The sequence below is a fragment of the Setaria viridis genome, chromosome 9 (genome assembly GCF_005286985.2).
Source record: "Setaria viridis chromosome 9, Setaria_viridis_v4.0, whole genome shotgun sequence".
NCBI lineage: Eukaryota > Viridiplantae > Streptophyta > Magnoliopsida > Poales > Poaceae > Setaria > Setaria viridis.
In genome coordinates, this window is record NC_048271.2 from 7,146,911 (window position 1) to 7,161,085 (window position 14,175).

At 50.6% G+C, this 14,175-nt stretch overlaps 2 protein-coding genes across 2 annotated transcripts; one reads left to right on the top strand and one right to left on the bottom strand.

Annotated features, from left to right (window-relative positions):
- Positions 1–6,735: 6,735 nt before the first annotated feature.
- LOC117837057 (probable phosphoribosylformylglycinamidine synthase, chloroplastic/mitochondrial) lies at positions 6,736–12,388 on the top strand. The gene is made up of 4 exons (XM_034716619.2): positions 6,736–7,004; positions 7,668–7,774; positions 7,848–12,043; positions 12,129–12,388. Exons 2-3 carry the CDS (start codon positions 7,709–7,711, stop codon positions 12,036–12,038), a joined length of 4,257 nt encoding a protein of 1,418 aa, XP_034572510.1. The 5' UTR covers positions 6,736–7,004; positions 7,668–7,708; the 3' UTR covers positions 12,039–12,043; positions 12,129–12,388.
- Positions 12,389–13,070: 682 nt separating this feature from the next.
- Positions 13,071–14,168, bottom strand: LOC117839215 (uncharacterized). Its single transcript, XM_034719491.2, has 2 exons — positions 13,958–14,168; positions 13,071–13,870 (listed from the first exon to the last, which is right to left on the bottom strand). Exons 1-2 carry the CDS (start codon positions 13,963–13,965, stop codon positions 13,288–13,290), a joined length of 591 nt encoding a protein of 196 aa, XP_034575382.1. The 5' UTR covers positions 13,966–14,168; the 3' UTR covers positions 13,071–13,287.
- Between the last annotated feature and the right edge of the window lie 7 nt (positions 14,169–14,175).

The window sequence follows — 14,175 nt, forward strand, 5'->3', positions numbered from 1 at the left end:
CCCTTTACAGACCTTCTCGTGGAGTTGGTGGGTATTTACCCACCATTGCCACTCGTTACATAGGTTACCGGTTCGCGAAATAAAAAAAAAGACTCCCGTCGCGCCGTGCCGCCCCTGCCTTCCACCGCGCCGCTGCCGCACCGCCCGCCCGGCCGCCGCCGCGCCTCCCGACCGCCGCCCCTCGCGCCGCCCCGGCCTGCCGCCCGTCGGCCGCCCCTGCCGCGCCGCCCGCCTCTGCTTGCCCTGCTCGTGGCCTTCCATTCCCTACCAGCAAAGGAGAAGAGAGGGAGAACAGAGGGAGAACTAAAGAGACTGACAAGTGGGACCCATTCACATGGGTATAATGGACTTTACACAGCAAGATCTTCTGTTTCCGGAGCTGGATCTGTGCATTTTGCCAAACATGTGGACAGCTCTGGTATTTTTCTGGAGTTGGTGGAGTGGAGCTGCAATGTGGAGGAGTTGGTGGAGTAGAGCTCAAAAATTTGGAGTGGAGTGCTCCCAAACACCCCTTAGTATCGTCCCTCCCCTACGGCACATAATACTAAAATAAGATGAGCAAAAATGAGATTCTCGGTCGACATGTGCATTTTTCTGTTATATATGTTTTGAGACCGGTACCTATACATAATACTCCGGTATGACTTCTGTTTCATTCTTTTCTTTCTCCTCCCCCTCTTTTCTTTTCTGGCACTTGTTTGCGTGGGATGATGACATCGGGCAATTTGGAGAACTGAACATTTTGGTAATGCCATGTCGTCATGCCATTTCAGCCCGTTCATTAATTTGTGATCATCGTAGAATTCCACACGACATATAGTTCAGATTTCTAAGGTGACCATGAATGCGATGCCCAAGTACAAAGACAATTGTGTTGGAACCGGAGGCGTGCTATGTTTCCCGCACAAACTAATAGTGCTACGTGACACGAATGAACCAACGAACTGACCATATTTCTACAAGGGAAATTTGGTTTTGTAGCACTCAAAGATCGCCTCTTCCGTAAAATACCATTGAAAGATTCCGAGTCTGTTAGCTTATTTACCATTCTGTTGAGTTACCTTTTGGTGCCGTTAAAGAAGGATAGAAATACCCCTTGCGGACTAGCGGCGGCGTGCGGGTCGGGTGGCATGACCTCCTCCGTGCACGTGCCCCTCCTCCCTGAGCTGCGAGCTGCAACGAGCTCGAGGCCGGCGTAGCGAGTTGCGGGCAAAAAGCACAGGTGCAGTCAAGACCAATTAGGTCGGGGCAAGGCTGGCGAGGTTGATTTAGGTGAGCCTGAGGTTGGCGTCGATTTGCTCTGGTGGCTGGTGGTGTTGATTTGCTTTGGTCTATTGGAGAAGAAGCAGATAGAAGAGGCGTGTTGCAATAGGACGAGCTACTGCTGGTTTGCCGGCTCTACTTAAAGTGGAAGATGCTCGCTTAAAGTGGAAGATGCTCATGAATGTGCTTGGATTGAGCTTCTGATTGACCAGAGAGAGATTGGGAGACGGGGAGAGAGCTAGAGAGGTGTTTGCTGCTTGCTTCTGGAAATGAAGAGGACCGGATAAGGACAGCTACTGCTGGTGGTGCTTGGCGCCTTGGCTCGATTTGGGGAAGCAAGAAGCTAGCACAGGAGAGTTGGTTGACAACTTGCTCGACGGTACGCGGATGACTGAGCAAATTGGGGCTGCGGCTTGGCGCGGAGCCCTCCGCGCACTATCCTCGATGCAGAAGGGCGGCAACTCGTGCTTGCTCACAAGGGCGCCCGCACGGCCAGCGGATAGCTTGCATGGAGGGCGGCGTCGCCTTTGGGCAGAGAGCCGGAGAGGTGGCATTGCCGGTGGGTGAGGGGTGGCGGCGGCCGAGTCGCGCGAGAGGGCACCGAGGGGCAGCGTCTGGGTGGGTCGTGAGCGTCGTCGAGCAGGAGGACAAGGTTGGGAGAAGGGATCGATCCTCTCTGCTGGACAGGAGGGAAGAACATAAATATCATTTTAAGTCCGTTTATATTCTTTGAAGAGATGAAAAGAAGTTTAAATGTAACGGAATAGTATTTCCAGTTAACGATTGCAATTTTGAGTGATATTTCATGAGGACAAACTCTTTCAATGGTATCTTCTGAAAATCGTGATCTTTTAATGCTACTGAACTAATTTTCCCTTTCTACAACACATGAGCTGAGAGACGACCAGACCAATTTACAACGCAGATGGGGAGGCGAAACGGGTTGGCATTTTCTGAGCGCTACGGCCTACGGGGTGAACGGCTGTGGGCAGCACGAGGTGCCCGGCGTGTTGGGGTCGTGGGTGCAGCACGAAGGCTCCGGCTTGGAGAGCAGCGACCTCCTCGCCGCGCCCGCCAGCGCCAGGCCAACGCGGTCGCGGTGCCCGCGCACCCCACCACCCCGGCGCGGCCCCGTCCTCGCCCCGCGCGCGCCCACGGCGGCCAAAGCCAGTAACACCAGCAGCAGCGCGCACGCGCGCGTCAAGCTAGACGGCCTCGCGCCGACGCCGACGCCCATGGCCTGCAAAGCCGCGACTCGTTGCTCGATGCCTCGATCGATCGAGGTCACCGGCGAGACGCAGCAGGCTGCCGTTGTGTTGCCTTTTGATGAACAACAGGCCTTCCTGGCCCGCTGCGTTTTGTTTATAGGTGACGGTGAGCGCTGGCGCGAAGGGAAAAGCGTGTGCTTGGAAATGTGCGGCGATTTTCCCAGAGGCTCGCGCGAAGATTGCACGATGTTTTGCCCGGCTAGAGAGCTGGTGAGACCGTACGCGGCGCGGGCATTTGCCGAGAGTTTTCACGGGGGCCGCGTAAATTATCCCATTTTCTCCCTTTGGGAGAGCAGATGTAGTTGTCAATCCTACACATGTTGAAATAATTATTTTTTTAAAAAAAAACTGGCTGTTTTGCCGAGATTTAGGTACCTCTCTCCCACTGTTGGTTGCGGATCACTCAATGAGACGATGGAGCATCATGCCGTCGGCTTAGAGGCTAGTTCAGTTCTCTATGACTGCTTTAGAGCTTTGTTTTGTTTGTGGCACATTTGGCCCGGCCAGGCCTAACCAGAGCTCTGTTTCATGATAACTACAGAGACCATCTATCAGTACTGGGGCACGTATAACTCTTTGTCAAATCATTTACGCTACAAATCTTTTAGTACTGCATGTTGCAGAATTTACATCATATTTCTTTAGACAAGATTCCAGCCTTTTACATTGTTATTATGTATACACCCTCCAGAATTTACATCATATACATGGACTTTATGCAAATTTCCTATATTACAAACAAGCTAAAAATCTAAAAGAAAAATGAACGCCCATACGCCAGAACCATATTTTAACATGCTCCTGACAACACTGAACGGACGAATGAACAAAACGCATAAAGGAAAAGAACATGATCTATACACGCACATTATCGAGTGACGACGACTGACAACGAAGGACCGGATCAAGTAAATTTAGTAGTAGTACAATCGATGGCACGAGCCAATGCAACACTTTGCGTACAGCCAGGGGAGCCACACGGTTGAGGTTGGCATTACGGCCGGGGTGTGCTACGGAGGGACAGCGGCATGATGCACGGGGCAGCACTTGGTGCCCGCCGTGCTGCCGTCGCTGGTGCAGCACGACCCCCGTTGCAGCAACGATCTCCTCGCCCCGCCGTGCGTGAAGCCGAAGCCGCCGTGCCCGTGGACACGCGCCGCGCCGCCCGGCTCCGCCCTCGCCTCGCGCGCGCCCGCGGCGACCAAGGCCAGCAGCAGCAGCAGCGCGCACGCGCGCGTCGTCGAGCTCCACGGCCTCGCGCGGGCACCCATGCTGATGGCCATCACACACCGATTTGGCAACGCACGGTTGTTCGTCGAGACGTGACGGTGCTCTTGAGACGGTGCGCAGTGCGCTTGCCTATCTATGAGCAGACTCAGGCTCCGATGCACGTTTATTTATAGGCGAGGTCGGAGTGAAGGCGCGTTTGGCAGCCAGGCCCACGAACCAGGCTCAAGCGAGCCCAACCGGGCTCACGGAATGTAGAGATGTTGATCGGTAAATATGCAACTCGTGGTGCTGGCTGGACTGAGACAGTGTTTGCTGGGCTGGATGAATTGGTGTGGATACCTGCACATGAGCCCAAGGTATAGTTATCCTCCTCCTTCCTCCACCCCCACCGCGGCTGCCGCACCCTTGCACGCCCGACCTCCTATGCTGCTCGGCGCCGCCCGTGCCCCGCCGCCGCGGCTGCCGCATGAGCCACTGTGCTCCGCTGCGGTCGCAGCACGCTCTATTGCACGCCTTCGTGGCCGTGGCACCCCCACCCTCCCATGTCGTGCGCCATGGTCGTCACGGACAAGGCCATTGTCTCCAACCTCGATCCCCATCGCGGCCAAGCTTCTGCGACACCCCAGCCTCCGCCGTCCTCCTAGGCACCGAGCCAAGCCGCCGCTCACTCCCGGCCCGAGCGCCGCTGTGTACCCCGTCGCCCCGACCCTCTCTTCTTCTTCCTCCGAACAGAGGCCGAACCAAGAGCAATGGAGCTTCTTGGTCTAAATCCGCCATCCTCCCTCCATAAAAATTAAATTGCTGCCACACACGCCTCCCTCACCTCCCAAGCTCCATCCTCCTCCACTCTTAGCCCCCCGCAATGGCCCCTAGCGTGGTGGTTTAGTTCCCGTCCACATCACGGCCTCCTAGCTCCTTCTCGAGCTAGATCTCGAGGTTGATTTGGGTAGCGGAGTCATGGAGCACCAGCGGTGGAGAGAGAAGTTGTGGGTGTCGGCAGCGGGCGTCGTGCGGCAGGGAGGACGGCCGTGGGCACCGGTGGTGGGGAGAAGGGCGCTAGCGGTGAGTTCCAGCGATGGAGAAGGAAGCTGCGGACACTGGCGGCCGGCGGTGGGGAGAGCCGCGGGGCGGTGCCGGTCGGCTGTGGGAATGGGTCCTCGAGTGCCGGAGGATGGGTCCTCTGCGCGACCCGCGTCGCCACAGCCTCCGTCCTTTGCGCACGGCTCGCCGTTGCGACCTCGAGCACTGGGGGTCACCACAACGAGGGCTTCAAGCTTGCATCACGTGAAACGATCGATTTTTGCATTCCACACGATTCAGGCTGGGCAGCCTCTTTTGCATCTCCTAGGCCTGGCCCGGGACCTCATACCAGCCAGCAAACAAGCCAACTTGCACCTGTGGAGCCTGGCCCAACCCTCGTATAGGCTGCCAAACATGCCCAAAAGTGTTTGCATGGAGATTTGCTAGAGGTTTGAGAGAAACTTGCAAGAAGTTTGTCTTTTCTCTTTTCTTGAGTGAAAATGCCCGAAAGCGTTTGCATGGAGATTTCCTGGAGGTTGGAGAAAAACTTGCGAGAAATTTATCTTTTCTCTTTTCTCGAGTGAAAATGCCTGAAAGTGTCTGCATGGAGATTTTTGAAGGTTCGAGAGAAACTTGCGAGAAGTTTGTCTTTTCTTAAGTGAAAATGCTCAAACTGACTGACAGGAGCATTTTTCCTCCGTGAGTATACTGGCCACAAACTATGCGTTACAGTGTCCCAGCAACGAGGGCAGTACCTACCGAGAGTCCGAGACCCTGAGCCAGTTCGTCAGCTGCTGAGTACAGAGTACGTGTACGTTTCATTACAGTACTGAACCTTACAGCCGTGGAAACACGTCGCCATCAGCATTCTGCAGCGGCCGATGCATCTTCAGTTCTTTCCCTGAACATAAGGCTTCAGCCTCGCCTGAGAACGTACGCGGTTGCGCGGCGCGGGTACTTTGTGAGAATTTTCACGGTACGTCCCGGGAAAAACCTCGGCCGGCGGCGGCGGAACAGGAGACAAGGGAGCCGTCATCCGAATTGGGCCAAACCAGGCCGCCTAACCCGGCGCCGAAGCGAATTTGTGGGCTCAGTGGCTTGTGCGCGGCCTCGGAACACTATTAGAATAGAAGAGAGCGTAATAAGTAAATGCTGACGCCATTTTTTACTTTTTGGATGGTCGGCGGCGCCATAAACTCGATAACCAGCACCGCGGAGCCAATAAATTCAACTAAATAGAATCCTAAAACAATTTTATTCGAGTGCACACGGGACCCGCAGCAATGAAATTCACACAAGCGGTAATCATCCCAATCCTAAGTGCTTTGATAGCGTGCTAGCCGGGCGACTAGTAACATGCATTTCCTATCCTAAGGTCAGCAAGTAAGTAGGTAAGCACAAAGATTTCCCGAGGTAGCAAACAAGTCCAATTCCGGGTGAAATGGGGTTCTCTTTTATTTGCCAAGTCAGGCAGGATAGTAAGAAAATGGATCATAAGCCATCCTTTATCTTGTAGCCTGTCTAAGAAAGGAACAATAAATAGCTCATAGTTTCCTCGCTACTGCTCTAAGAGTTGTTCTTCTATCATCAGCGAGAGTTTACTTTGCTGTCAATGCAGGCAATAAATAATAGATAGATTTCTGTACATAGTTGGGTCTAATCTAAGGCTAATAAATAAATAAGAAATGGAATCCTCCCCCTAAATTCTGCTTTATCTCTTTTTAGCCTTACCTGCTCTTGAATGTTGGTATCGATTTGATCGTGCCGGAATAAGGGTTAGGTAATGGATCTTCTCCGGATAGAAGTAAAGGTTACGTGGGAAATAAAGGAATCAGTAGCAGTCGCTGGAAAAACGGCGCGGTCGAGCCGGTTAGGCCTGGCCCAATTACATGTTTTTAGGGCAGCCTGGCCCAACTACATTGCGTTGGAGCGCGTGAAGCGGAGAGCATCTGCCTTTGCCTTTCTCCTTCTGTCTTTTCCCTTTTTTCCTCTCGCGCTCGCGGCGGCGGCTGCTTGTGTCGTCTTCTCCCGTCTTCCCCGCGAGTTTGTCTCAGACTCCTCGCGCCGCCGGCGAACACTCCCGGCCTCCGCCCGTGCGGGGGAGCGGAGCGCGCCGGACGTCTCCAAGGAGTTCTCTCCTCGTGGCCTCCGTCTTCGTCGTCGTCCTCCGCTCGGCTGGACTGGCGGTTTGATTTCCGCGGCTTTACCGGTTTACCATCCTCGGTAAGGAATCCCATCTTGCCTCGATGGACTGTTATTTCTGGGAGTTTGTTTTGCGCCGAGAGGCATGGAATCCAAATCCCACCCTCCCTTCTCCGATCCATCAAGTTCGTTTCATTGTTCCGGATTTGTTTGCTGCGTGGTTGAGTGAGTATTGCTAGCAGACTAGCAGCAACTCTATCTCGCAGTTTCTTTTCGAGGTTCAGCTATTGATCAAAGCAGTTTGGAGTGATAACTTGTGTCGAGGTTAGTGTCCCTTGGTTCCGACAGCCTGACAGTTGAAACTCAGATATTTTAAACGATGTGTCGCTGTCTTGAGGCCAGCACTGGGGGACACTTCTGTGCTATTATTCCGCTAGCTACCAATAATATATGCAGTGTATCTATGAACAGCTATTGGTTGTCAGCTTGCATGTCCGCACACAGCGTAGCTATACTAGTTGGTAAATTTGGTTCCAGGCTTAGCAGTGCTGTTAACATCAAATGAATGGTGGAGAACAATTTTCTTTTGATCGAGTAGGTAGAGTTTCTATCGTTTTTTTTGCAGGAATAATCAAATTTTTAGCTGTGTTTGTAGCACTTCTTGTGTGTTTTTGTACCTTTGCACCACTTCTCTAATTTTACTGTAGAGTAAAGAGCACTGATTCCTTATCGACTTTTGTGCAGATCTCCCATTTGTTTTTTGATTAAAAACCATTGGGTTTGGGATGGCATCACCTGGACAAATGATGGCGAGCAATCTGTTACGCACCGAAGGCTTTCCTGGAAATATGGTATGCAACCTGTGAAATAACACTTCTTTTTTTGGTTGCCATTAGCTTGTTCTAATGTTTGTTCTCTACATAGGGAAAAAAATCTGGTTTAATTGCTGCAAGAAGTCTTGGATCAAGGAGATTGCGAATGACTCGACACTGCTTTCATCAACAGCATCTTTGTTGGCCACGTGCACTGAGAGTTGCGGTTCATAATATCCGATTGTCGTCATGTCCTGGTGCCGTGGTATCGAAGGGGTTTGATAGTCCATTAGTTGAGAATTCTGATACTGCATTGGATGTTGGAATTATTCATCTCTACCGTATACCATTTCTCCAAGAAAGTGAAACCATGGAGCTGCTTAGGAAAGTGAAGGCGAAGGTTTCTGCTAATATTGTTGATATAATGACCGAGCAGTGCTTCAACGTTCAATTGGACAATCCACTTACTCCTGAGAAGCTTTCAACTCTTCACTGGCTCTTAGCAGAAACTTATGAACCTGAGAAATTGCAAACGAGGAGCTTTCTGGAGGAGGAAGTTTCTGGAAGTTCTTGTACTGTCATTGTTGAGGTTGGTCCCAGAATGGCATTTTCAACAGCATTCTCAACCAATGCTGTCTCAATATGTAAATCTCTCTCATTAGTAGAAGTGACTCGACTGGAGAGGTCAAGAAGATACCTTTTGCGCCTTGAGCCTGGTAGTGGCCCACTTGATGAAAATCAGCTCAAAGAATTTGTTCTATTGGTTCATGACAGAATGACAGAGTGTGTTTATCCCAACAAGCTCACATCATTTCAGTCAGAGGTAGTTCCTGAACCTGTCCGTGTTGTTCCCGTCATTGAAAGAGGAAAAGAAGCATTGGAAGAAATAAATGTGAAGATGGGGCTTGCTTTTGATAAACAAGATATTGACTACTATACACATCTCTTCAGAGACGATATTAAACGCAATCCAACTACTGTGGAACTTTTTGATATTGCACAATCCAATAGTGAACATAGCAGACATTGGTTTTTTAATGGAAAGCTTGTAATAGATGGAGAAACCATGCCAAACACTTTGTTCCAGTTAGTGAAGAGACCCTTGAAGGCCAACCTCAATAACTCTGTCATTGGATTCAAGGATAACTCGAGTGCCATAAAAGGATTCCCAGTAAATCAGCTACGCCCAACAATTCCAGGTTCCACTTCACCATTATCCATTATGATGCGTGAGCTTGATATTTTATTCACGGCAGAAACCCATAATTTTCCATGTGCTGTTGCACCATACCCTGGAGCTGAGACAGGTGCAGGTGGCCGCATAAGAGACACACATGCCACTGGAAAGGGTTCTTTTGTTGTTGCTTCCACTGCTGGTTACTGTGTTGGTAATCTTCGCATTGACAATGCGTACATGCCCTGGGAGGACCCTTCATTTTCTTACCCAGTGAACCTAGCCTCTCCATTGCGAATTCTTGTTGATGCTAGTGATGGTGCATCTGACTATGGGAACAAGTTTGGGGAGCCTCTAATTCAGGGATATACCAGAACATTTGGGATGAGGTTGCTAAATGGGGAGCGGCGTGAATGGTTGAAGCCAATAATGTTCAGTGGAGCTATTGGGCAAATTGACCATGCACACATATCAAAGGGTGATCCAGAAATTGGCATGCTAGTTGTGAAGATTGGTGGTCCAGCATACAGAATTGGTATGGGTGGTGGTGCTGCCTCGAGCATGGTCAGTGGCCAGAATGATGCAGAGTTGGATTTCAATGCAGTACAACGTGGAGATGCTGAAATGGCACAGAAATTGTATCGTGTGGTCAGGGCATGTGCAGAAATGGGAGAGAACAACCCCATCATCAGCATTCATGATCAGGGCGCAGGAGGAAATTGTAATGTTGTGAAGGAAATAATATATCCTAAGGGTGCTGAAATTGATATCCGCTCGATCGTTGTTGGTGATCATACATTGTCTGTCTTGGAGATATGGGGCGCTGAGTACCAGGAACAGGATGCACTACTTGTGAAACCTGAGAGCAGAAGCTTACTGGAATCGCTTTGTCAGAGGGAAAGAGTTTCAATGGCTGTCATTGGGAAAATTGACGGCTGTGGAAAAATTGTGTTGATTGATAGTGCTGCTATGGAGCATGCCAAGTTAAATGGTCTCCCTCCTCCAACCCCTGTTGAAGAACTTGAGCTTGAAAAAGTTCTAGGAGATATGCCTCAGAAGACCTTCGAGTTCAAGCGTGTTTCTCAAGTCACAGAGCCTTTAGACATTGCACCAGAGGTAACACTACTGGATGCTCTGAAGCGAGTATTAAGGCTCCCCTCTGTGTGTTCAAAGCGTTTCTTGACCACAAAGGTTGATAGGTGTGTGACAGGTCTTGTTGCACAACAGCAGACAGTTGGGCCACTCCAACTTCCACTTGCTGATGTGGCTGTGATTGCACAAACGTACACAGACCTTACAGGTGGTGCTTGCAGCATTGGAGAACAACCAATAAAGGGTTTGCTTAATCCTAAGGCCATGGCCAGACTTGCTGTTGGGGAAGCCTTGACTAATCTTGTTTGGGCGAAGGTTACATCGCTTGCTGATGTCAAAGCAAGTGGAAATTGGATGTATGCTGCAAAGCTTGATGGCGAAGGTGCAGATATGTATGATGCAGCTGTTGCACTTGCTGACTGCATGGTTGAACTTGGTATTGCAATCGATGGGGGAAAAGACAGTCTTTCCATGGCAGCTCAATGTGATGGTGAGGTCGTCAAGGCTCCTGGAAATCTGGTTATTAGTACTTATGTCACATGTCCTGATATAACATTGACAGTAACTCCTGATTTGAAGCTCGGGAAGGATGGAATTCTTCTTCATATTGACCTTGCTAATGGAAATCGCCGTCTTGGTGGTTCTGCTCTTGCACAAGCATTTGATCAAATTGGAAATGATTGCCCGGATGTTGATGATGTTGGGTACTTGAAGAAAGTATTCGAGGCCATTCAGGAATTGATCACTCAACGTCTTATTTCAGCAGGCCATGACATAAGTGATGGTGGCCTTATTGTGAGTGTTCTTGAAATGGCATTTGCTGGTAATTGTGGTTTTAAGCTGGACATAGACTTGGAAGGTAGGAGCCTTCTTGAAGGACTTTTTGCAGAGGAGCTTGGCCTTGTTATTGAAGTGCACTCAGAATATCTCGATATCGTGAAGCAAAAGCTTGAAGCAGCTGGAGTTTCCGCTAATGTAATTGGAGAAGTTACTAGCTCACCAGAAATAAAAGTTTTTGTTGATGGCAATCTGCATCTCAAGGAAAAAACTTCGGATCTCAGGGATCTCTGGGAGGAAACGAGTTTCCAGCTGGAGGAGTTACAACGCCTGAAAGCTTGTGTCAAACTTGAGAAAGAAGGACTGAAAATCAGAACATCGCCGTCGTGGTCTCTGTCTTTCACTCCTAAATTCACTGATGAGAAACTGTTGATTGCATCCTCGAAACCAAAGGTCGCTATCATTCGTGAAGAAGGGAGCAATGGGGACAGGGAAATGGCTGCTGCATTCCATGCTGCTGGATTCGAACCATGGGATATCACGATGTCAGACCTCTTGGCTGGGAAGTCTTCTCTAACAGAGTTCCGTGGGATTGCATTTGTTGGTGGTTTCAGCTATGCGGATGTGCTGGATTCAGCGAAAGGTTGGGCTGCATCAATCAGGTTTAACCAACCCCTCATTCAGCAATTTCAGGATTTCTACCATAGGCCAGACACTTTCAGCCTTGGAGTATGCAACGGTTGCCAGCTTATGGCTCTGCTTGGCTGGGTGCCAGGATCAGATGTTGGAGGTTCTCTTGGTATAGGTGGAGATATGTCCCAGCCGAGGTTTATTCACAATGAATCCGGTCGTTTTGAGTGTCGGTTCACCAGCGTGTCCATTGGGAATTCTCCTGCTATCATGTTCAAAGGGATGGAAGGTTCTACCTTGGGTGTTTGGAGTGCTCATGGCGAGGGAAGAGCTTTCTTCCCAGATGAAAACGTTCTTGCTACTGTTGTGCAGTCTAATCTGGCTCCTGTGCGATATTGCGATGATGCTAACAATATAACTGAAACCTATCCCTTCAATCCCAATGGTTCTCCACTAGGCATTGCAGCCCTCTGCTCCCCTGATGGAAGGCACCTCGCCATGATGCCACACCCAGAGCGTTGCTTCATGATGTGGCAATACCCATGGTATCCAAAGGAATGGCAGGTTGAGGAGAGTGGCCCCAGCCCTTGGCTGCGGATGTTCCAGAATGCTCGGGAATGGTGTTCATAGTGCAGGTAGGTCAATATCTTTTTATCTTGTTCCAGCTGTTGGACTATAAGCTTCCTTGTTTTGATGTTCTGTGTTTGCTTTTTGGTGCAGCTTGCCGGAATTCGGTTACAAGTTGGACTAGTATTTCAGGAGTCCAGACGTGCAATGTCTGGCTGCAGAGATTTGGCGTCACTGGCTATTGTTGGTTTATGGCTATCTGGTCTCATTTGAGGACCTCTTTTGGCGAAATAATTGTATTTGACTGATCAATAATCAATTGTTGAATAGCTCGAATTCGAAATACTGACTGCCTGTTCGGTCAGGGCCTGGAACTTAAGTGTTCGCTAATCCTATAATAACGTTACGGAGCCTGGTGAATTTGTCCCCTTCTGCTCCATGCCCGACGTTTGTCTTGGTCACCTGACGCGCGCCCCTGTTTGAGAGGGAGAGGGAGTACTGGTAGGACTACGGGACGCCACGCTCATCGTTCGAGATGCTCCAGCTTCTCAGCGTGGACGTTCAATCTTTACCGACTCTACGCGGGTGTTTGGGTACTCGCTGGAATGTTTGATACTAGTTATGAGTATTAAATATAGTCTAATTACAAAACTAATTGCACAGATGAAGTCTAATTCGCGGGACGAATCTATTAAACCTAATTAGTCCATAATTTGACAATGTGGTGTTACAGTAACCATTTGCTAATGATAGATTAATTAGCTTTAATAGATTCGTCTCGCGAATTAGGCTCCATCTGTGCAATTAGTTTTGTAATTAGCTCATATTTAGTCCTTCTAATTAACATCCGAACATTCGATTTGACCCTGCTAATGTTTAACACCTCGTAATTAATTTTATAATTAACTCATATTTAGTCCTTCTAATTAACATCCGTAACATTCGATTTAACCCTGCCAATGTTTAGCACCTCGTAGCAAACACCCCTACGTCGTTATCCAATTACCGTAGCCCGCCGTCTCTCCCTCTCGCCCCGCACCTGCGACGAACTGAACTAGTACTGTGGCTTTACAGTGACAAGAAGGAATCAAACTGTGAATGGGGACTGCAAATCCTTGGCCGGCCTATGCGTCCATTGCAAGATCAACAACTGCAGAAGGATGAAAGCTCGACAGTTTCCGACAGTAGCACAGACTTGTTTACAAACAGATGTTCCCCCAAACCAAACAAGTTTCATCAAAGTACTCAGGATGCAGCAATACACTGTACGGGCACCACGGCCACGTCGAGCAACAGCAGTCATCGCCATTGATCAGTGGGTGAAGGTGTAGAAGACGGTGCCGACGTAGACTGCGAGCGCGGTGGTGACGAGCCCCACGAGCCCCGCGGCGGCCTTGGCGGCGGCGCGGTTGCTGGCGCAGCCCAGCGTGCCGAGCCGGATCTGCACGACCATCACCATGGACACCATCAGGAACACGCACCCGACCACGGACCCCACGGCGGAGGCCAGCATCCCGAGTCGGAGCACGCGGGCGTCGATGTGGGCGCGCAGCGCGTCGTGCGGGTCCTTGGAGTTGATGAGGTTCAGCGCCAGCTTCAGGCCCTGCGCCACCAGGCTGGAGAAGAGGAAGGACGAGAAGGCCACCACCTCCAGCACTAGCAGGGACCGGGCCACCCCGGGCCCCGCGTCGCAGGACGGGTCGCCGGCGAGGCTCCGCAGCTGCTCCGGGGTCGCCAGGGAGAGGCCCACGAACACGGCCACCGTGAAGAGCGAGTTCACGTTCACCACGCCGTCCAGCGCTGTCACGTGCACGCTCGTCGTGTTCGCCGACAGCGCTGCCGGGAACTTCCACTCGTAACCGTGGTGGTGGTTGCCGTTGCTGTGCTCATCAGATCTGGCACGGGGACAGCAAAATATTGAGTTCTTGATCCATGGGAAAGGTGCGACATCTGGATCAGACGCTGCGAGAGAGGATACTTACTCATCCATGGCACGAGAGGAGGTGATTGGATCGGATCCTCGCGGTTCTTGGAATGAGTATTTCGCAAATCGAGCTGCAGGATGGGAGAACGGGGATGGGAAGGGAATACGGGAGAGCAAGGTTTGGGGGAAGATGGGGACGGCGTGGGCGCGTGGCGGTCCAATAGATCAAAAGCTGAAGCGAGAGTGCGTGGGGGCCTCGCCTGGGGTGCAGTTGTA

What these genes read in the sequence shown, in the direction of transcription:
- LOC117837057 (XM_034716619.2), top strand. Translation starts at nt 7,709, where the DNA reads ATGGCATCACCTGGACAAATGATGGCGAGCAATCTGTTACGCACCGAA. An exon ending in AAGGCTTTCCTGGAAATATG is followed by an intron (nt 7,775 to 7,847) that starts GTATGCAACCTG and finishes TTCTCTACATAG; the next exon opens with GGAAAAAAATCTGGTTTAAT.